The 24253-nt window shown below is 37.5% G+C and overlaps 1 protein-coding gene across 2 annotated transcripts in view; it reads left to right on the top strand.

Moving 5' to 3' along the window:
• Positions 1–1760: 1760 nt before the first annotated feature.
• The window catches only part of runx1 (RUNX family transcription factor 1), a 63508-nt gene continuing 41015 nt past the window's right edge, over positions 1761–24253 (top strand). For both annotated transcript variants that reach the window (XM_081361856.1, XM_081361858.1), the window contains exons 1-2: positions 1761–2144; positions 2239–2388. In XM_081361856.1, coding sequence (XP_081217982.1) covers positions 2075–2144; positions 2239–2388 — 220 coding nt within the window. In that variant the 5' untranslated portion in view covers positions 1761–2074. The remainder of the gene's footprint in view (positions 2145–2238; positions 2389–24253) is intronic.

Below are 24253 nucleotides of genomic sequence, written 5' to 3'. Positions count from 1 at the left end.
TGGACGCAGGTGTGTGGCTACGAGATAATGGGTGCTTGAGGGGTTGCGGGGGGGCGTTTCTGTTCTTTGGACAAAATAAAACGTCCTAATCAGTTGCATGATAGGCAAGAGTCTTGCGTGATATCATGACCCTCTGGCACGTGTAATGCAATGCCTTTATTAAGGACAGGTGAGACGGTAATGAGTCCTGCAATTATGCTGACGCCCGTCATGCAAGACGCATAATGCAGTTTTGATTTGATCCAGGTAATGCAATCGTTTTGGGAAAGGAAAATATTTTACTCATAAATATTATGTTAATGAATGTTCAATGTAATTTGCTTGTGAGATGATGCAGTAAAAGTGAAATTTGGATATTATGAGAGTTTATTGTTGGTTAACACTCTTATATTGTGTCTCATGCAGAATCAGCAGATTAAAATGATATGAACGGCGCCATGCGACATGCAAAACACATAATGAAGTCTACGATTTGAAGCAGGTAATGCCATCATTCACAGGGAATATGTTTGTGCAATTCTTTTAAAATAACTTTTTGGCTCTCGTGATCTAATATGACATTTCATTTTCACTTTAACTGAATGTCAGCTGCACTTAAAAATATATGAAAGTCATTGCAATAGACATCAAAATACAGTATGTGACAGATCTTAATATTTTCTCAGAACTTCACTTTTGTTTTTTGATTTGATATTTAATGCAATGTATTTTAAGTGTGGCTTAAATGCCTTCTTATCTCACTGTATATGTGTTATCTTTGTAAATAATTCTGACTAGATACTGAAGTTATTTAGACCAAACTAGTCATAATAATAGTTTATTGTCAGTAAATGCTCTGCATTTTCTGTTTGTCCTGCAGAATCAACACTTTGAAATGATATGTAAGGCGCCATGTAACATGAAAAATGCATAATGAAGTCTCCGATTAAAGCGGCCGGTAATGCAGTCATTCACAGGCTGATGATGCATAGAAAAGCTTTTTGCAATTATTATTAAAAAAAAAATTCTTGATCATCAAATATGCCACTTAATGTCAGATGTACTTAAAATGATTTGGACACTTGAGTTACACATTAGGCATTAGGTGACAAATCATCAAACCAAGTGACATCTGCAAAGAAACAACACTAGTTTCTTAGAATATTTTGTTTTCAGAATGAATATTTAGTTTTAAAAGTCTTTTTGCCCCACTGTATACAGTATGTGCCCATTTTATACATAATTCTGAGTGGATACTGAAAGTTTAAGGTCAAACAAGTGGTCACAATGCGCGAGATTGTCAGTAAACACACTGCCTTTTATTTTCTGTTTGTCTTGCAGAACCAGCAGATGAAGCTGAAACGAAAGGCATCATGTAAATTTTGACGATCGGCAGCGCCTTTATGGCGTCTGAGACACAGGACTAATTGTGTCCTCTGGTGAGGATGGATTTGCATGCTTTAACTTATGCAGCGTGACTCGCCTTGCTCTCGTACACAAACTCTGACACACACACGCTTTGGCTGTTAAACGCTGTGTTGTTCTTACCTACTCACTTTCAACCCCCCTCTGTTGAGCTCGCACGCTCTTACAATTGAAACAGACCTCATCTATTTCCTCCTTTTCAAGAAAATGCCAACAGGTGGAGGTTTGATAGCCCGGCCCAAACGCCAGATCACACAGAACAAAACCCTCTGCAGAAAAAAGTCCGAATGAAATCTGCTGGAGCATGTGACCTGAACGGCCCAATGACACTCGGATGCTTTTTTTTTTCTCTCTTCAGTTGTGGGGAACAGTTAAACTTGTCGTCTGTCTAAGGGAGAAGCTTTTTCTGTGGGCCGCCACAACCACAAACCAAGTCTGCGACCGGTCACGGCTCTCTAGGCACTAGAGATCTGCCAGATAAAGATAGACGAGAGGGACTGAAGAGCAACGAGGGGGAGGGAGGAGAATACGTGTTGATGTCAGCGTGTGAAACAGACAATTCGCCGGAAAAACCACAGCGACACGTTTGCGCTCCTGCTCTTTTGCACAAGGGTAAGCATCAGTCAACCACAGGCTGACCACCGATCGCAGTCGCCCGTGTCTGTGAACCATGCACAGAATCCCAGGACCGAACCGCCTGTCTGGACCGGCTCAGGGTGACCACGGGTTCCCGGGTGTGGGTGTGTACTGCATGTCGGGGTTCGGGGATCAGGGGGTGGCGTTCGGGCGAAGCCTCTCGCGTGTCGTCATGCATGTATTTTTTGCTCTTTGCAGGGCAAAACCGGGAGCCCTTCAAAATTCGGGAGCAGATCAAGTTGGAAGCGCTGGATTCTGACGACGAAGAGGAGGAGAAGCAGCCGCTCGCGATGGCCTCCAACAGCATCTTCGAAAGCTTCTCGTCTTACCAGACGTGCTTCTCCAGGGGTGAGTGTCCGAGCCGATGTTTCTGTGCAAGCTCTTATCTCCGTCGACGCCGATGTTTGCGCAAAAAAAATGACGAAGCTGGTTTGCAGTGTCAGTGGAGTACTGAAATCTTGTGGCTGAATCTGAAAACCACAGGTCTGTGGGTTACTGAGTACTTCACTGGTTAACCTCATTCAACCAGCACTGCACGCTGGACTCCAACGGGTTTTCCAGCTGGAGAAACAGGGTGCTATCGTCCACAATATTAGTTTGAAAACTTTTCGGTTTTTGCATGTTTTTTTATGCAGGGTGAAACTAACTCACAGAATATTGCTTTAATGGTTGTTAGTTTGTGTTTCAAATGAGCTTTGCACATGTTTGCTTATGCTTTAACAGTTGAAGAGGTCGTGTTGAACGATGAACCCTCAGTAGAGTAATGAAGTTGACGTCTGGAAAGAGCTTCAGTGACGAGCCGACTTGCATTCGTGAAGTAAAAGCGTGCTGGTGTTGAGTTTGATGATTGAGATCCAGGAAAAGCATGTAACATAAGATAAACCAGTAAATACAACAAGACTGACTTCAATCAAATTATGCATTGGCACTTTTACTTCTTTCTTGAGAAAGTCTTGTTACGTGATGCTGTTTAAAAAAAAATGCTTCACCTTTAATGCACAAATAATACTTTTAGCTTTTTAAGTTCAGTCCTCACTGAAAGCTCTGAACATGGTTCTGTAAAATAAAAATAAAATAAATTTTTAATAATTCGTTCCTTGAGAAAGAGATCCAGGAAAAGCATGACGCTGGTTACACTATAACTGAAGTGTTACATGATACGTGATGTTTCACCTTTAATGCATCCTTTTAGCTTTGAGCGTTTTGTTTAAACACTGAAAGTTCTGAGGGAACGTGTTTCCAATAAAGAAAATTCAAATGCCAAATAATTAGCGTTAACAAATTTAGAGCTTCTTCATTCCATGAGAAAGAAGTCCACTAAATCTCAGTTCTGTTTTCTGTTAATATTATTGTATTTCATTGTTATGCAGCAGTGGTCCGACCTCCCAGCTCTGGACTTTCCCTCTCGTCGGAGGCTCTGTAGAGTTTCTGAAGCGCTGCGTTTGATGCCTGTGGGTGTGTGAGTTCACAGCTGAGGCCCAGAGATGATGCTTTAGGTTCTCTCTCGTACTGAAATGACTGTGGGTTAAAGGTGAATGGAAATTACCTTGGTTTGGTTAAACTGACTCATTTAGCTTGTCTGAAGTCCTCTTCTCTTCACAGATTCTGTATATTCTGCTCAGTTAATTGGCTCTTCTAACTCAAAATCACTTCTAACAGTTTTAGTGTTTTAAAACGTGCGTTGAAAATGCTTATTTTTTATTCTAGATCATTTCTAAAGATGATGTTAATGAGGTTATGAGGTCTGGTTGCTTGAGAGTCTCATTTCAGCTTGTTTGCTTGTTGGTTTGTCAGCTAATTAAAATTTGTTTATCAACTTCATTCTTACTGTTATTGAAAGTTGTGCAGGAGCATGATCCTGTAATAACTTAAAATTAAATTTGATTTAATTTAATTTAATAATTACATTAAATTAAATAAAAAATATATATAATAAAATAATTATAGAGCTAGAGAGAAAGAAGTCAACTCTTGACATAAGTCTCAGTTCTGTTTATTATTAGTTCTGATTGTTTTACCCCTGGTTTCACAGACAGGGCTTAAGACTAGTCCTAGACTAAAATGTAAGTCTGAGCTGTTTCCACTGAAATAAACTTGCACTGACTGATCTTAAAAATATATCAGTGTCTTTTTAATTTTAAGATGCACATCGGTTATGTTTTTTTCGAAGCATGTTTATAAAAATTACTTAAATGTCCTAATTGATCTATGGTCTAATCCTGGCTTAGTCTAAGCCCTGTCTGTGAAACCGGGCCTTAGTGTTTTAAATCCGCTTTTAAAACATTCATGTTTATTATAGATCCTGCCGTGGGATCATTTCTAAAGGTGATGTTAATGAGGTTATGAGGTCTGGTTGCTTTTTTCTTTCTCAGTTGCTCATTTCAGTTTCCTGACTGTCTGTTTCTCATGCATCTTGATGTGTGTGTGTGTGTGTGTGTGTGTGTGTGTATGTGTGTGTGTGTGTGTGTGTGTGTGTGTGTGTGTGTGTGTGTTTGTGTGTGTGTGTGTGTGTGTGTGTGTGTGTGTGCGAGCGCTTTCAGTTAACACAGGAAGTTTATCAGTCGCACCCGATGCATGTTTCTTCTTGAGCACATGTGAACAGCCTCGATGTAACATCTCAAAGACGAGGCAAAGGCCACATGAATATAAATAAGCAACCTTTATTCTATTATTAAAGGGATGGTTCGGAGTAAAATCAACCTAGGGTCCTTTGCACCATGACCTCGAGCCAAACACCCCCCAGAAGCCTTTATTCCCTTGGTCGAACATTATTAAAGTTAGAGCTTATTTAGAGATATCAGCCGAATGGTTTAGTGCAGGCGCTAATGGATCCAAGGCTGTATCTCGTAAATTACCCCACTAATAATGCCCAGAATGACACCAAACTTCTACAGTCGTACAAATAAGATCTGTACTCATAAAACAAGGCATTGGAAAGTTTGTAAGTGCATCAGGAGTTTATTTAAATAACACTTGCCTGACGGCTCATGCTACGTCGACGTCACTTCCGTGATTTGGGAAAAGCCTGTAAAAGTCCTGTCAGAAAGCGATGCATAAGGATGTAGTGTACTGGAGATGTCTTTATGTGCATGAGTTAACATGCACTTCACTTGCTGTCATGTTTTAAAATGTGATGCTGGTTATTTTAGCCCATATAAAAACAGAAGTGTAATGCATTTCATTTCATGTAGAACTTGATTGACAGGCAAGTTGCGACAGTGCTTGACAACACTATATTTAAACTCCGCTTTTCATCCCTTAGCAACAAGTTCTTCCCTGACTTTACTTATTTTGGACACATTTTTTTCCTTACAATAACATCAGCAGTCGACTTCACATCCGAGTGAAGCAGTTGTGTCCCATAATCGCTGCACCAATCTCTATATAACAATCAAACATCTGCTTTTGTACGGTAATAAACCCGGTTCCCTGATTACCTCAACTGGACAGAGCTGTTCGAACATCATCGCATTGTCAGCGTGACTTTGTACTTGTGTATGTTTTCTGATGTGCATTTGCATGTACATTTAATTATATGTTGCAAATACCATTTGCATTTGCTTTTATCAAGGAAAAGCTATCCATATGCAAAGTTGAAGGACATGTCAACATACGTAGTAACATATGCGGGCTGAGTTTGCGAGTTTGTGGCCTTTTTCATCTAGCAGTGCACAAACCAACACACACACACGTGAGGATTTACCTGTATCTCTCTGTGGTATCGATTTATCAGATCGTTTGTGTGTAACCCTCTCTATCGGTATCACTATCCATGTACACGTTTGCAATTCTCAAAGACATTTCCTTCTTAAAGTTCCTTATTGTAAATATAAGTATGATTCGACATTGTTTATTATTAGTGTGAGGAAAGCTGCTTTAAGGCCCGTTCACACCAAGGATGATATCTGTAACAATAAAGATAAAGATATAGGACTAAAATAACAGAGTCCACACCACAACCATTACACTAACGGCACAGATAAACGATAATGTTGGAATCACTTTCAGAATGATTTTGACAGCCAATCAGAATCCATCCTGCTTTAAAGAGGTCGAGCAAAGGACAAAACTGCAGAATAATATATCGCTATAGTTATCTTTATTTAGTTATCATTCTTGGTGTGAACGGCAAAAAGTAGTTAATCACATTGAAGCTAATATGTTTTTAAGTATTATATCATTTGTTTTACAATCAGACCAGTTTTTGATTAACTAAATATTTTGCTTCAAATTATTTATTTATTTATTTAACTAGTTCATTGGAATTAATTAATTCTTTACAATAAATCAAACTTTTTTGAAATATTACCATTACTTATAGTATTATCACTTTTATTTATTTTTTTTTTTTCATCCAATATCTGCACACTGAAAATAAATATACTTTAAAACAATATCCACTTTGAAATTGCTAGTAAATTTCACAAATAATTACAAAGAAACAGCAAGTAACACATTGAATTAAATGTGCTATTTTGAAGTAGAACGACTAAAAAACGGATTTTCTTGTAAAACATTCTCTAATAATATGTTTTATTTGCAACTTTTCAGTGCTTGGTCTAATTGACGTCAGCAGAAATTAAAGTCATTCAGAGGCAGAGCTATTTATTGCATATTTATTGCTATTTATTGCATATTTATTGAGATTTTAAAGACATTTTGTGTCTTCCTTTGGCAAACAATGCATTTCTACTTTAATGAAGTCGAATGAATTATAATATGATGTACCTTAATGTGGATTGGTGGAGTTTTTGTGGTTAACTAAAGCAGGACACGGCACATTTGTGTGAGGTTTTCTGGGAATACTGTATGTTTATCTTCAAATGAAGCCACATTCCTTCGGCTTCCTTCTCCCAGATACACTCCATCCCGTCTGGCACACCGGGCACCGTTTCTTTCCATATATCTCATGAGTGTTTAACTGTAGCTGAAAGTTTTACAAGGTCGCTTTTGTCCTGGTGTGGGTCCGAGTGTCGACAGGGATGGATTTACGGTGGTTATCGGGGCTCGTCGCGGGCCTGTGGACCTGCAGACGGAGCGTTTCGGCCCAGTGACTTCACGCCTGGCCAACGCTGATTCTGTTTATCTACATCTACAGGCACCTGAGAAGGAAGCCACTTCATCTGGTCAGTGCAGATGCAGAAAGGGACGTGCATAGGGTCATAAATTCCTGTTCCTCGCTCCCGTTTTTGGTGCTTTTCAAGAGTTTAGCGGAACTAGGTGTGGATGGGAACGATCGGCATATTAGAGTAATGGGAATGTGGTCACCGGCAATAAATTAGATGCTTTAACACACATAACACCTCATATTTTACCTTAGGAATAACTAGGGAGTGAGAAGTGCATCGGCACGGCCCCTTTCCCAGCACCTTCCCAAAGGCCTTTTTTGGAGATTCTGACTCTCTTATACCTGATACGTATTAAAGAGCACTGATCCGATATGAAACGCTGATGTCTCAATATCTCGCTGGTCATTGGCTTATATTGAGTTTCTGTTCTCGCTCTGCTGAAATGGATTTTCTGACCCTGCTCTCTTTACATGGAGCAGCTGCTGAGAGTTTGGGCCTGGTGTTATTGAGCCCAGTGTCTGGTAGACAGGCGGGCCGGTCGCCATTGAGCCCAGCGTCCGACAGAACCACGATGGGAATGTATTGAGTGGCGTCACTAATGCGCAGCTCCAGGGAAGGAGATAAAGATAGTTAAAGCCGGTGGAGGGACTGAGCTGGTGGGAGAAACAGGCTTGAAGATGCTGCTCATGAATCAGACAGGTGTAGGATTGCTAGACGAAACGAATCACTGATTTACTTAATTTTCTGAAATTCTGTCTGTGGGAAAAATTGTGATTATAGTAAACAAAATATTTTTAATTATTTTTATATATTTTTATTTTTATTAAATAAATAAAAAAATAATAATATTTTGATAAAATTACTATTTTTGTTTACTACACATATTTTACTACAATATTAGGCCATGATAATATGCAAATTATATATTTCATCATTAATGATGTGCTAATTTGCATTTGAATCAATGTTGTTGAAAAATTGTGAATATAGTAATCCAAATAATGTTTACATTTTTTTTAATAAAATATTTCCATTTTATTTTTCATGAAATATTTTTCTTTATTTAATAAATATCTAATTATGTAACTAGTATTTTAATATAAGTTTTTTTTTTTTTTACAAAAGATATTTGCCTTAATATTAGGCCATGATAATATTACCCACAAGATATGAAATACGCAAATTAGATATTTAATAATTACTTATGTGCTGATTTTGCATTCGCATGTTGTTTAAAAATTGTGAATATAGTAAACAAAATATTTATTTGTTTGTATTTTTATATAAATATTTCCAGATATTTTAATTTTTATTAAAGGGGGGGTGAAACACTCATTTTCAGTCAATCTCCTGTTAATCTTGAGTACCTATAGAGTAGTACTGCATCCTTCATATCTCCAAAAAGTCTTTAGTTTTATTATATTTATAAAAGGAAGATAGGCTGTACCGAGTCTTTCCGGAAAAAAAACGAGCGGCTGGAGGCGTGCCGTGCGGGCGGAGCTAAAGCTGTGCTAACGCGCCGAGCTAACAACACACAGACATTTGAAGCAGTTTTACTCACCGTTCCAACGCACGACCGTGAACCTTTATCATTGTGACTGCTCCATCCTTAAGTATTAGACACTCTGCAAATCCGGCGTCGAACAGGGCTTTGTTTATAAAACAATCATCGTCAAAATGCAGGGAACAACAGTCTACACAACTCCGTTGATGCTCTGGAAAAACAAACTCCATCCACGGGTTCCTTAACGCTGGGTTCTTTGGGAATCTGTGCAGGGTTGTCTTGCCCTGGCAACTAAAAACACACTTCTTTGGTGACATTGGCTTCCCTAAAGCCGAGCACAGCGCTGTGATGATGGGCGTACTGCTTTCGCTCTCTTGCTCTGGTCTACGGTTGCGCGCGCGCCCGCGCTATTCCGGCAGAAGTGCCCTTAGGACCCATATAAGGAAATTCCGCCCCATCTGACGTCACACAGGCCCATACTCGAAAAAAACTTTCCGAAACTTGTGACAAACCGGAAGGAGCATTTTTGGCACAGAAATACTCCTTCAAACTTACAATTTAATTTTTGAAACTTTGTCCATGTTTAGCATGGGAATCCAACTCTTTAACAGTGTAAAAAACTCAGTATGCATGTAATAGCATTTCACCCCCCCCCCCCCTTTAAACAAAACAAAATGGAATTTTGTTATGAAATATTTAATCATTAAACTATCTATCATTTATCTATCCATCCACTTTTTTAAATTTTACTAACATTATAGTAAAAAAATGTTTTTTTAATACTATGCATAATTTGGGAATGCACTATTTTCTTATTTTTACTCACAAATTATGAGGTAAATAAGTAGTAGATTCTATAAAGACAATTAACAGTAACAGTTTATTCGTGCAAAGTTTGGTTCTGTATGTTTATTGGAAGAGAATCTGTCCGAAAATGACAAATTGAGCATTTTTTCTCAATAAAGAGGTCCCGTTACTGATGAAAATGATCTATAAGTTGAGAACTGATTGGTCCGTGTCTCTGTACAGCGAGAGTAATGTTTCTTCAACTGCTGCACAAGATGAAAACATGGTGATGCTTGTCCTAATATCTTGCAATTTTTAACATTAATTAAAAAAAAAGTCAGACTGTAGCAGTTTGAAGTGTATTTCTCTAGGGAGGCTTGTTTTGGCGTGAACACACACCAGTTTCATTTCAATAATTATTTTGAGGGCAGACATTGATTCTCTGACCACATCGTATTAAATCAACCGCTGATTGGTCAGCCATCGATCTGCTCGAGCTTCATATTGAATCGCAGGAAGATTTCATGATGAAAATCACTTTTGAAACCCAAACACGTGTCGGATAATATGAGAGGGCCCGAACGTTTCATAACACACATGTGAAGGGAAACTTCTCTGCATGTTCAGAAACCACAGAGAGGTTTTGCCAGCGCTGATAAGAGTTCAGGAGCTCCGAGTTCTTCAGTTCTCCTTCATTATTGCCTTCCCCTCACCCACTGTTCCTGTCAGCCGACAGCTTCTCGCTGCAAGGGAGATGTGTTGTTGAAAATAGCTGTCGCTGTGAGCCGGAGCCTCTGTTTAACACCTAAAGGCCTGCGTGTCGTTTGAGAAAGCGGAATAAGCCTCAGTTGACAGGAAGAAGAAGCTTTTGCAAGGTGTTCGAGGAGCGAGTCCCTCTCTCTCTCCGGCTGTTTCGCGTGCACCGGATGTGTGCAAAACCCTCGTGCAACTCTGAACTGCAAATATCTTCATCATGTGGGTTTAATATCCAGTGTTAGTGAAGCTACACGCTGCTCAAAACTGAAAGTAGTTCAACTACAGTCGAGCTACACTTGTACTTTACGCCACACGCTAACCATAAAAGTGTCCTATTTATTTATTTATTTATTTATTTTAACCTGTTAATATCATTAAACTGAATATTTTCACTCAGATAGTTCAATTTATTTATTTGTTTATTTATTTATTTCAATCTGTTAATATCATAAAACTGAACATTTTCACCCAGATAGTTCAATTTATTTATTATTTATTTATTTAATTATGTATGTATGTATTTATTTATTTATTTATTTATTAAACTAAATATTTTCACCCAGTTCAATTAAATTAACAGGTTATTTATTTCTATATTATTTATTTTAACCTGTTAATATCATTAAACTGAATATTTTCACCCAGATAGTTCAATTTATTTATTATTTATTTAATTATTTATTTATTTATTTATGTATGTATGTATGTATTTATTTATTTATTTATTAAACTAAATAGTTTCACCCAGTTCAATTAAATTAACAGGTTATTTATTTCTATATTTATTTATTTTAACCTGTTAATTTCATTAAACTGAATATTTTCACTCAGATAGTTCAATTTATTTATTAATTATTTAATTATTTATTTATTTATTTATGTATTTATTTATTTATTTATTAAACTAAATATTTTCACCCAGTTCAATTAAATTAACAGGTTATTTATTTCTATATTTATTTATTTTAACCTGTTAATTTCATTAAACTGAATATTTTCACCCTGACAGTTCAATTTAATTAAAAGGTTCAGTATTTATTTATTTATTTATTATATTTTGAATTTGTTAATTTAACTAAACTAAATATTTTCACCCAATTCAATTAAATCAACAGGTTCAACATTTATTTATTTGTTTGTTTGTTTGTTTGTTTATATTGAACCTGTTACATATGTACACTCTGACAGTTCAATAAAATCAACAGGTTAAAAAATAAAATATATTTATTCATTTATTTTTTTACTTGTTCATTTAATTGAAACATTTCATTCAGACAGTTCAATTAAATTAACAAGTTAAAAAAAATGAAATAAAAAAATAAGATAAATTAAATTAATTGTTTTATTATTTATGTACCTGTTGAATTATAATGAACTGTCTGATTTAAAACATGCATGTAAGATAAAGAACATTTTAGGAGAGCATGTTTGATTATTACTCATCGCTCATTCTCACCTGAATGCAAATGGGAAAAACAGTTTGTAAACAGCTAACTGTCACGCTACTGAAATACTGTGGTTAAGTCACTAGCATCGCTACTTTTAGATAGTTACTCACAACACTTTTCACATCAAGCAACTGTTCATTTCAGTAGAAAGGTCCCAGGCTTTGTGTGTGTGCATGTTTTTCTGTGTGGGTTCTTAAAGTTTCTTTGCTGAACGTTTGTATGGGTGTGTATCGATGACAGAGGTCTGTCTGTGGTAGCGCAGCGGTGAGTGTGGCGACCTGACTAGCCACAGTTCCTTACCCACATGCAAAGTAGCCTAACCAAAGACCTCATTCAGGCAAACATAGTCATGTAGAAACATGCATGTAGGAGTAGAAAACAGAACCGCATTAGTCATGGACTCACTGACTCACTAACTCACTAACTAGTGCTAAAATGAAACCGTTGTAGTGGAAACACATGTAGCTTTTAAAAACTGTCAAATTAGTTTTTGCCAAAGTCAATATTCAAAACTGAGGACAACATTTATAAAGTATTCAAACACAAATACTGTGTAAAATAGTCTATTTTTAGTGAGTTTGATTGATTGATTGGTACTTGTGTGAAATTATATATAATTTCACACAAATACCAATCAATATATATATAGCTTTGGGGATGTTTTTTACTGAGCTTGTGGCAATGCATTCTTCAATGCATGCCAAAAAAAAGAAAAAAGAAAGAAAAGGTAACTATGATTGATTTGATTAATGCATGTCTGTTTTTAAAACATTAATCAACATCTGATAAGCTTCCGTAAGTCTGATTGTAAGACTATTTGTTCTCAATACTAGTCATTACTCAAATAAGAAAGACCACAAAACTCATCTGAGTGGTTAAAGCTCATGCAAACAGCGACATTCACACTGATTCTGAAACGATGGAGAGCTCACATGCACACTTCTCTTTTTCTGTTGAATGATTGACAGGCCGGTCATTGGATGGGGGTGCACTTCCTGATGGTACATCCTTTGCAGCATCAGTTATTGGGCCAGTGTGTGTGTGTGTGTGTGTGTGTGTGTTTCAGTTAGACAGGCTGAGAGTTTCTAACGGTGGCCTTACAGCTGTAGTTTCCTTCCTCTGCAGTATCAGCTTCACAGGAAGCTGTTATTCAGTGTTTTTACAGTCGCAATATTAAGGCTAAATATTAAAAGAACCAACCCTTACAAAGTACAAGGTACAATGATGGTGTCAGATGGCTGTACTATGGCATTTTTATATGTACCATGGTACTATTTACAATGGTACTACTATGGTTTTTGGAAATTTACAATGGTGCTACTAGGTTTTGGACATTTACCATGGTACTACTATGGTTATTGGAGATGTACCATGGTACTACTATGGTTTTTGGACATTTACCATGGTACAACTTTGGTTTTTGGAAATTTACAATGGTACTGCTATGGTTTTTGGACATTTACCATGGTACAACTTTGGTTTTTGGACATTTACAATGGTACTGCTATGGTTTTTGGACATTTACCATGGTACTACTATGGTTATTGGAGATGTACCATGGTACAACTTTGGTTTTTGGAAATTTACAATGGTTCTACTTTGGTTTTTGGGTATTTACCATGGTGCTACTATGGTTTCTGTACATTTACCATGGTACTACTATGTTTTTTGGAGATGTACCATTGTGTAACTTAGTTTTTTTGAAATGTACAATGGTTCTACTATGTTTTTTTTGGACATGTAGACATTCTACTATTTTTGGACATGTCACATTAAACTACTATGGTTTTGTCCATGGTGTTACTATAATTTTGGACATTTACCATGGTACTACTATGGTTATTGGGGATGCACCATGGTACTAGAATGATTTTGGACATTTGCCATAGTGCTGCTGTGGTTTTTGGACATTTACCATGGTGCAACTTTGGGTTTTTTTGGAAATGTACAATGGTTCTACTTTAGTTTTTGTCTGTGTGTGTGTGTGTGTGTGTGTGTGTGTGTGTGTGTGTGTGTGTGTGTGTGTGTGTGTGTGTGTGTGTGTGTGTGTGTGTGTGTGTGTGTGTGTGTGTGTGTGGATATTTACCATGGTACTAGAATGATTTTGGGCATTTACCATGGTACTACTATGGTTATTTGGAGATATACCATGGTGCAACTTTGTTTTTTGGAAATTTACAATGGTTCTACTTTAGTTTTTTTTTTGGGGGGGGGGGGTTATTTGCCATGGTGTTACTATGATTTTGGACATTTACCATGGTACTTCTATGGTTATTGGAGATATACCATGGTGCTACTTTGGTTTTTAGACATTTACCATGGTGCTTCTATGTTTGTTTGTTTTTTGGCATCAATTCTCAATTCTCAGCGTGTGCCTGACAGCTTATTCTTAAAGGGGTCCTATAATGCCCTTTTCACAAAACAAGTCAAATAAGTAAAATAACTAAAGATGTAAAATAAGTCTCTGATGTCCCCAGAGTGTGTGTGTGAAGTTTCAGCTCTAAATACCCCACAGATATTTTTATATCGCATGTTAAAATTGTCACTTTTTGAGGGTGAGCAAAAACGCACCGTTTTGTGTCTGTTCCTTTAAATGCAAATGAGCTGCTGCTCCCGGCACAGGGGGCGGAGCTTCAAGAGCTTGTACTCACACACACATGCACTGAAAATGTCTAAAACTTTTAGTCTTTTATGTTCATACCAGATTCAGACAATAAAGGAGAGACTCAAGAAGAAGTGACAACATGTAGAAGCAACAGGACATTTCTGAATGGTTAGTTGATGAGTTTATGAAGCTGATGTGTAGTTATCTTCTAGTCATTGATTAGCATATTCTGTCTTGATAATCTATAAATCGTGTTCAGGGGGCGGGGTTTATGTAAATTCTAGGGTTGGTGATGTCACTAACCCGGGAGGAATGTGGTGTAGTCTCTACCAGCCGTTTGTTGTAGTCCTTAAAAAGCGATTTCTGTAAAAGCAAATATCTCCCTTTGCTCTGAACTTTGAGCGTTGTAACTTTGCAGATGTTGTTTATTCTCAAACAGCAACATTACACACTAACTAAAGTTAGAAAAGTCAAATCATAATCAACCACCCCTTTAATAAATCCAACCCAACTATAAACTGTCCAGTGATGTCTGTAAAAGACATCGACCTCGACAAGCTCACACATCTCAATCCACAGTTTCACTTATCAACCCACGAACAGCTATACGTGAATTTAGTTTCATTTGTTTAATATTCTGTTAATTAGATACATTTTAGTAAGTATGGGTATGGATTTTAGTATGGATTTTAGTAAGTATGAGTATGAGTATGAGTACACTAGCACAGAATCAGGCCGAAACCAACACTGGTATCGGCTCATTCAGTATGTGTGTGTGTGTGTGTGTGTGTTGTAATGTATACGAAGATGAAGAATAGAAGATTAGGTCTGGATTCAGAGTTAATTTACATATTGTATGCAGACCTTATTTACATACAGTATATACTCGTGTTTCATCCTCATCTTCTTTTTTGGCCTGCACAGTAGATTCCTCGACACTATTTGACTGTTATCATCTCCATCTTTGACCTCTGTCTTACTGATTTACATATTCTCTCTCATCTACACGTGACGTCTGTCTTTCTCTTGCACCAATGAAATCAGTTCGTCAGACAAATGACTTACTCTAATCATACATGCACAAATAGCTCCTAATATCTTACGCGTGTCCTTTTAAAGCACACGTGTGTGTGTGTGTGTGTGTGTGTGTGTGTGTGTGTGTGTGTGTGTGTGTGTGTGTGTGTGTGTGTCTGCGTGTGGTGCTGCAAGAATGCGATCCACAAACTTTACGATCCACGTCTGCTGAGGTAATTATGCCGTATGACTCAGCGCTCTTGGCTAGCGTCCTGGGCACAGCTAGCATCACCTGTTTCAGCACAGTCGTCCAGGCGCCCGTGTGTGTGTGTGTGTGTGTGTGTGTCTGTGTGTGTGAGCTATGCTTAGTCAGAGGAGATGGCAGTGAACAGTTGTCTATGTTTAGTCACAGCATCAGTGATACAGAGACTCTCCTCTGGTCGGCGTCTGGCCGCAGAAGAAAGCCATAGTCATGTCTAGCCACCGCGTCTCGCTCCGTTTAGCGCTAATGCTTACACACGGATGCACAGAAATGGACTTACATGAACTCTGTGTGTGTGTGTTTCGCTGTGTTTAAAGGCTTCAGCAGTGACAGTGTAAATCAACAGACAGCCAAAAGAGATTCATTACTACAAAAACTGATGAATGCACAGGAAAAGACAAAAGGATATAATGTTTAAAACAAAACTATGCTGTCTGAAAACAAGTGTGTTGTACCATGGCAGTGCTTCGGTTGTGGATATTTACCATGGTGCTACTGTGTTTTTTGGGCATGTAACATGATTCTACTGTGGTTATTAAAGATATACTATGGTGCAACTTTGGTTTTTGGACATTTACAATGGTGCTACTATGGTTATTAGAAATGTAACATGATACTATATGGTTTTTAGACCTTAATAACTTTATTTATTTGACTTATTTACTTATTTATTTGCCCTGCAGAAAAAAATCTACTTGCTCAAATATCCATAAGTACTTTTATTTATTTATTATAATTGCTTTTTGATTTTTATTTATTTATTTTATAAGCATTATTTTTTATTATTACTTTTTTTTTCTTTTTTTTTTTACATTTGGATACACAGATATTGGTACGACATCGGGATTTAATTGGAACTTACAAAAATGCGTTCATAATTTTCAACACATTTTATTTTTGATAAATACAATAAAACCTATGAATGCCATGAATTTAATATTCTATAACCTCAAAGGATTTGCAAACAGACTTTTCCAGAAGGATTTTCCTCTTATGGCAAAATATGCATGTTTTGAATGAAGATGCATTGAACATTATACTGCAGCCGATAGTCCTTTTATTATTTTATTTTATTTATTTTTAACTTTTTTACGCTATTTCTTTAAACAATATTGAACATTAGGATACAGCTAATTAATTTCATACAGGTCAGATAATTTTCTCCTGGGAAAATTAGTGAGAAATGTTTGAGTTCATTTAGAAATCGGAGACATGGTTTGATTGCAGACGTTGGTATCTTGGCAAATATGAGCACAGTTTGAGACGTTACTGAGATCTTTTCTGAAAGGAGAAAAAGTTCCCATTTGTTCTCAATTTAATCTCATTTCTGTGTCGAATGAATAAATGACCTTTGTGATTTTTCTTTCCAGTAGCCTTCAGACAGTAATGCAGATAGTCTGTGTGATCCCAAAGCTGTCCTCACAATCTCTGTAATATATGAAAGCCATGCATTTAATATTCTGATGATTTGTAAACGCACTTTTCCAGAATAATTTCCCTCTTATAAAGTGAAAAAACATGCATGGTTTGAATAAAGATGTAATTTGATGCATTGAATATTATTGTAATCTTTTTTATTTATTTAATTTTATTTTTGTTTTTGCTATTTCTTTACACAATATTGAACATTAGGTTGCAGCTAATTAATTTCATACAGGTCAGACCATTTTCTAATTAAGAAATTTCTGAATTGTGATTTTGATTTCCAGTAGCCTTCAGACAGTAATGCAGATAGTCTGTGTGATCCCAAGCTGTCCTCACATTCTCTGTAATCTATGGGAGTGAATTACAGACCGCAGGCCCCTCCCCCTCCTCCTCCTTGGCCCCGCCCACGCCCCGGGGAGCCCGGGACCATGTGGCAAAACTGGCCCGGGATCTGAGAGTCCCTCGGCCCGTTTGATCCGCTCCACACAACATCCGCAGCACAGGAAGAGGATCTCTAATAAAGCCTCTTCATTTCCTTTTATTTTCATTTCTTTCCAATCTCCTTCCTCCCGAAAAAAAAAAAAAAAACAGTCTATACCAGCTAAACTGGATCAGCTGGTGACCAGTGTAAGCTGGACACATTTCGTGAGATCCCATTCTGGACACATTCAAACTGGTTTTAACATGGCTATACTGGTAACACAGTTACACACCAGCAATGCCTGTTGAAAACGTTTTTTCTTTTTTTTGGGGGGGGGGGGGGGGGGCTCTGTTTTTATTTCATGGTAAACTAGGGAAAGAGACTGGGTAAATGGGCTTAAGACGTGGCAGGCTAAACTCGAACCAGATCACCAGCGGGTGTAAAGAGTTAGTCCCTTTCCCAGCCGGTCTAGACTTCTCAGTATCTCCTCTTGTTTATTACGGCCTGCACATGATATCAAAACTCTATTTTACAGTACTTTCACTGTAAAAATTCAAAACATAATTTAAAATAAAGTGTAAATATATTTTAAAAAATACATTTGTTTTTTCAAATAGCGTAATATTTTATTAATTTAGTGAACAAGAAATATAGCTATTTAAAATGTTAATTTTATTAATTTACAATTTTTATATTATTATTATTATAAATCACATGAATTCGAAATATACTGCAATAATGTTTTGCTTGATACAATCATCTTTATTCCTAACGGAAAAATGTTTCTTTGTATTATTTTATAAATTTTACATCTTGATTTTTCCCTTTTGCCTGACATCACAAATCCATTTTCCACCTGCCTCCATTCTGAAATGCAACGCCCACTTTTTTTAGGGTTATTTATTTTACTTATTTACTTATTTATTTGCCCTGCAGAAAAAAATCTACTTAATTAAATATCCATAAGTACTTTTTTCATTTATTTAATTTTTTTTTTTTTTTTTTTTTTTTTTACATTTAGATACACAGATGTTGGTACAACATCATTACATTTTTATTTATTTATTTATTTATTTATTTATTTATTTTTACTTTTTTACGCAATTTCTTTAAACAATATTGAACATTAGGGTGCAGCTAATTAATTTCATACAGGTCATACAATAAAAAACACAAATCCATTTTCCACCTGCCTCCATTCTGAAATGCAACGCCCACTTTTTTACCATCCAATCAATTCCTAAAGTACTAAATCAAGTCCTGTCCTACATTTTTTTCCCCTAATTGAACAGTTTTTATTTAATTTTTTAGTTTAATTCTGAAATACGCCAGTTTGCATGAGTAAAATGCGCTTTACGTTGACTTGAGCTGTGTTGTGTGTGTGAATGTACAAGGCCTCACCTTCACCAGATCAGTCAATAATGAATCTGTCGGGGTGTAGATCCATGCGGCGGGTGCACTGATACACTCCTCAACGCGACCGGCAGCAGCAGCCTAGAAATATTGATCAGTGTCCCATAATGCATGAGTAGACTGGGTGAAGAAGAGGAAGAGAGTGAATATCAGGGTGTTTCCATTGATTGCAACATGGCTCTTGACAGGAGCCTCTTTGTTCCTTTGAAGACTGTAACTGAGAGCGCTAATCGCTCCTTGACGAACGGTTTGTCTGATGCTTTACAGACACAAATGAACTGTCTGAGTGCTGAGATGTTTCGGGGCAATTGTGAGAGGACAATGGTTTGACTGTGTCGCTGTCATCAACGGCCTTTGACATTAGCAGCCCGAGGACAAATGATTTAAGAGGAAGTAGCACTTTCTCCACTTTCTTTCTTTTTCTAAACCTGTCTCTCCACCTGCGTCTTGGCCTGAGCGCGGTCAGTGCTTTTTCCTGTCACGGCATCTGTTGGCGAGTTGCTGACGTGCTTGCGGACGCCCGGTGGGGAGGACACATGCAAACACGCCCGATTAACCACAAACCTCAGATCCTTTGATCAGTCTTAAAGCCGGCACATGTGCTCCTCCGTCAAGGATGTCACGCGCTTCAGTGACTTCAACTACATGGAAAATGGCAACAGAATAGATTGTTAAAGTGCTCCTATTAGGCTATTTTAAAGGTTCCTAACTTTGTTTTGGAGTCTCCTACAATACATTTACATGCATCCATTAAAGCAAACACTTTCATTTTCTCATAATATACATTGCACATCACCTCATTTCTCAAAGAGTCTGAAACGGTTTATTCGAAGATTCAGTCTTTATAAGCCCCTCCTTTCTGTGAGCCGACTCTGTTCTGATTGGTCAGACGGCCCAGTGTGTTGTGATTGGTCGACCGCTTACAAACGTCCATTACCATTTCTGCTCTTACTCAGGTCTTGATTCACAGTGATATCAACAGATACGATTCCAGGTCGAGTCCTCATCCTATTGAAGTCCATCAAAGTGGATTTAAAAACAGTGTCTTTTCGACATGAACCGCATGATCCAAACTCTTCCACAACTGCAGTGTTTGAGGGCGGGGCTAAGTAGACGTTGTTCACCAGCATCCAATGAAAACCATAGGATGGCATTATGGAAATGTGTTATAATGTTACGTAGTTATGTTGGTAATTACTGTCGACTCGTTTCAGTTCAGAATCGGTTCTCTCTTTTAGGAGACAATAGCTTTATTAGTCATGCACTTTGACCTTTTACATTCACAAACAGCTCTATTGTACACTACATGAGTGGTAAAATTTGAACAAGCATAATATTGAGAACTTTAATCTGACAATATGCAATGCAAAAAATAACTTTTTTTATTAGTTTTATTTGTCCTTATTGACTTGTTTTCCAGTAAAGATCGAGATTATTTTACTATATACGCACGCATATATATACTGTGCTGTACTGGCAGATTTTATGACTTGTTTTCATCTTAAAATTAAATACATCCATATGAAAGACATATTCCGTGAAAACAAGTCTTAATGTTTTATGCAGTGTTGCCTCTCAAGGACATTAATCTTGTGTTTTAATCTTAATTTTAATCTGGAAAATAAGATGTTAAAGGGTCATCGGATGCCCATTTTCCACAAGTTGCTGTGATTCTTTAGGGTGTTCATGTAAAGTTTGTTATATACTTTGGTTAAAATTCCTCAATGGTTGTGTAAAACAACACCGTTTTTACCTCCTCAAAAACAACGTTGTTCACAGTGACCTGTTTCAGTGCATGTCTCTTTAAATGACAATGAGCAACTGCTCACCCCACCCCTCTCTTCCAATGGGCGTTTCGAGGGCGGAAATATGCTAATATGGGACAGTCCGTCAGTGTTCGTGGGCGGAGCATGAGTATTATGACATCATAGTGCTCAGAAAGTCCAAATGGCCTGATTCTTGAGAGTGTTTAGGCTTTTTGAGGATTTAAAAGAAGGAGTGAATGGATTTGTTTTCATTGTATGATGGTTGTGTCCACACACTGCAAAGACACATTTATATACAAACACCATATAAAAGTGAATTTTGCATCCGATGACCCCTTAAAGAAATAGGATTTTTTTTGCAGTGCCATATCTTAGACATATATATTAATAAAAAAATGTATATTAACCTCTTTATAATGCTGAAGACGTAGCCTAGCAAGTAGTGCACATGCTCCAACATGTTGCACATTAGTTTCGGAGTCAACTTCTCTGTCCGGTCTGATTTAAGTGTGTACACTAGTTAGAGTGCGTCTTCACATTTGGCCTACTCCATTTGATTACTTTTGCTGCAATAAGGCCCTGACGGTGATGGTGAACGACGTTTCAGAAGCATGCGGTTGGTCGAAATGCATTCATGCCACTCCGTTCCTCAAAACTGTGAGACCGCAACAGGGAATGCCAATATAACGGTCAATACTGGCACACGGTCAGAGCCGCTCTGCCAAACCACAGGAACCCTCCTAGACTTTGATAATGGACCATCCGTAGCACCGCCAGGCCCGATGGGATCCGTCCCCAACATGCTTCTCGATGTGGTTAACGACTCGGAGATGCAAAGTGTGTCGTGCGCCATCGTTTCCCAGCTTTCCTATGTGTCTGTTGCTAATTTATTTATCTGTGGATTTAAACTCAACGATCCCATTTGCTTGAATGTTCTTCTGGCTAATTTGGTAGGCCCTCATCCGCATAATAGTTTGAGTGGAGGTGAGAGTGATGAGCAGACCTTCTGGAGGATGACTTTTGTCCCAGGACTTTCTGAGTTATTAATTGATTTTGTGGGTGACTAATGACTTTTTTATTGAGCAGTTTCGTCACGCTCCTGGGGGGAGAAAAGCTGGACTGACCACATCATACTCTAGCCTAGATATAGAGGTCAGAGCGCTCCTCGCCATCCCTAAACCCTTCATTATTAGGGCAAAATGTCCACACAAAGATTTCAATACCCAAAATCATTGGACATTTTTTGGTCCCCATGAGGAAAACAGCTTATAAATCATACTAAGTGATGTTTTTTGAAAATGTAAAGATGCAGAAAGTTTTCTATGAGGGTTCGGGTTAGTGTAGGAGGAGAGAATATACCGTTTGCACAGTATAAACACCATTATGTCAATGGATTGTCCCCATAAAACATGAAAACACAACATCCTTGTTCCCACTATTGCTCCAGTGTTCCCAGTATCCCTGTAATATCTGCTACACACAGACTTTGCGATTTCGGCAATCTTATAAGATCAAATCACACTGTAAAACATGGATATAATAAACTTGGGAATGACATGTATGTAGATTGTACAATGATGAAAACCTATTGAATCGTAGGATACGGCACAAGTTAGCATAGAAGAATAAACCGTCGTCATCAGCATGCGCTAGCGTTAAACAAATAGAGCAAGATGAATCGCACTTTGGCAATTGTGGTTTTTATGTGTGCTAAAAAAAAGAGGAGAATGGCTAGAGAAAAGAGGACAACTTGGCATGCCAGTTTTGTAAATGGAGCTTGAGGAAAGTAGTTTTAGGGCCATGTTTTACGCCATTTCATGTAGCATTTGTATTGGCTCATCAGTAGACGTTGGTCGTAACACACACTGTTAGAAAAGTATCGCAGGCTGTCTTTGGTTGCAAAACCGGGCATAAGACAAAGACGTTGTTGTTATTCAATCAATCTAATGGCAACCAGAAGGTTTGCATGTGTGGATTTACTCACCAATTGAAGTTGCATCCTCTATCGTCACCTGTTTATACCATCATTATACTTGCACTTCTCATCGTTTGTGGTCTAAACTTGCACTGCTCAATAGAGCTTTGTGTTATACATCCATCTCTCTCTCTCAAGTCTGATATCTACTAACAACAGAAGATGTCTGTGTCAAATAAAATCTCTTTTTTGAACATTATATTCATCAAAGAATCCTAAATGCATCATGGTTTCCACCAAAATATGAAGCAGCAAAACTGTTTTCATCAGCAAATCATCATACTGGAATGATGTGACATTGAAGACTGGAGTAATTTTTTGATGCATGAATCAAAATGAAAGTTATCCACTGATCATGCATGCAGAGTTTAGAGTTTTTCAGCTGTTGAAAGTGAAGTCCTGCATATGCATCAAACACCAGTGCTTTACAGTAGAACTGGATGAGTTTAACAGCAGCTCTGCATGTTTACTGAAGGGGTCACTTCTGTGTCTGTGACGTGTGTTTGAGCGCTGCTGGTGGACAATGAGAGGCCAGTGTGTGTGTGTGTGTGTGTGTGTGTGAGCTCTGAGTCACTGTCTAAAGAGCCCATCTGCCTCCGCTGACCACAACTCATCCCGGCCAACCTTCTGCTCAAACAAAGCTGGTTTGTTCAACACTGTGGCTCTGCGGTCCGCGCAACATAATCACAGGCTCGCCACAACAACAACGACACACATTTGTCTGTCTTTGAGCCCACGATTTGTTGGTGACTCTGATTCAAAATACTGTTTCATTGAGCAAACAAGGAAATATCTGCAGTAAAACACGATGGATAGACGAGGAAACGTTTGAAAGGAGGCGTTTTGAATCCGCATCAGTGGTTTAATTAAAGGCTGTGTGTTGTGCTGAACAATAGTGGTTTTTAAGTGTCCGCATGATTCATTTGGAGACAGATGTCACATCTCTACATGCATTTCTCAGATATGAGTAAGAGTGCTCAACTGTGGCTGATGGATCATATCAGCCGAGCTTCAGTCAATGTTGCCCGTATCATTTGTCCTGTTTCTTCCACTAGTTCCAATACTTTACTTTTCTTACTCATAATGCTATCAGCCTATTGTCATAATTGTGATGAAGATGATAATGGAGAAGAAAATGCTCATTAGATTCACCATAAAGACTTCATGATGTATAGATATATATAAATAGATAAATAGAAATGTATATAAAAACTGCCTATCTATCTATCTATCTATCTATCTATCTATCTATCTATCTATCTATCCATCCATCCATCCATCCATCCATCCATCCATCCATCCATCCATCCATCCATCCATCCATCCATCCATCCATCCATCCATCCATCCATCCATCCATCCATCCATCCATCCATCTCTCTCCCTCTCTCTCTCTCTCTCTATATATATATATATATATATATATATATATCATATAGATAAAATACCATCTGTCTTGCATATTGTCATGCTACATCATGTATGTATATATATATATATATAATTTAATAAATAATTGATGAAATAATATGAATTAATAAAATACACATGATATTTACATGTTTATAACATACAATTTTAGACATTTGTAATTTATAATATATTATTTTCTTATTCTTTTGATTATTACTGTTATTTGTTTTACTGTAGTGTGTTTTAATAATAAGCATATTTCCATGTATCTTCAGGCTGTAATGCGTCTCTGTTATCAAACTCCTGCTTCTCATTTCCTCGTGTATCTCCGGCTCTCAGTCCTTCCTCACGGTTCA

Source organism: Scardinius erythrophthalmus (genome assembly GCF_964197995.2).
Source record: "Scardinius erythrophthalmus genome assembly, chromosome: 3".
Classification (NCBI taxonomy): Eukaryota; Metazoa; Chordata; class Actinopteri; order Cypriniformes; family Leuciscidae; genus Scardinius; species Scardinius erythrophthalmus.
Note: the sequence above shows the minus strand (reverse complement) of the source record. Positions and strands in the feature narration are given on the sequence as shown.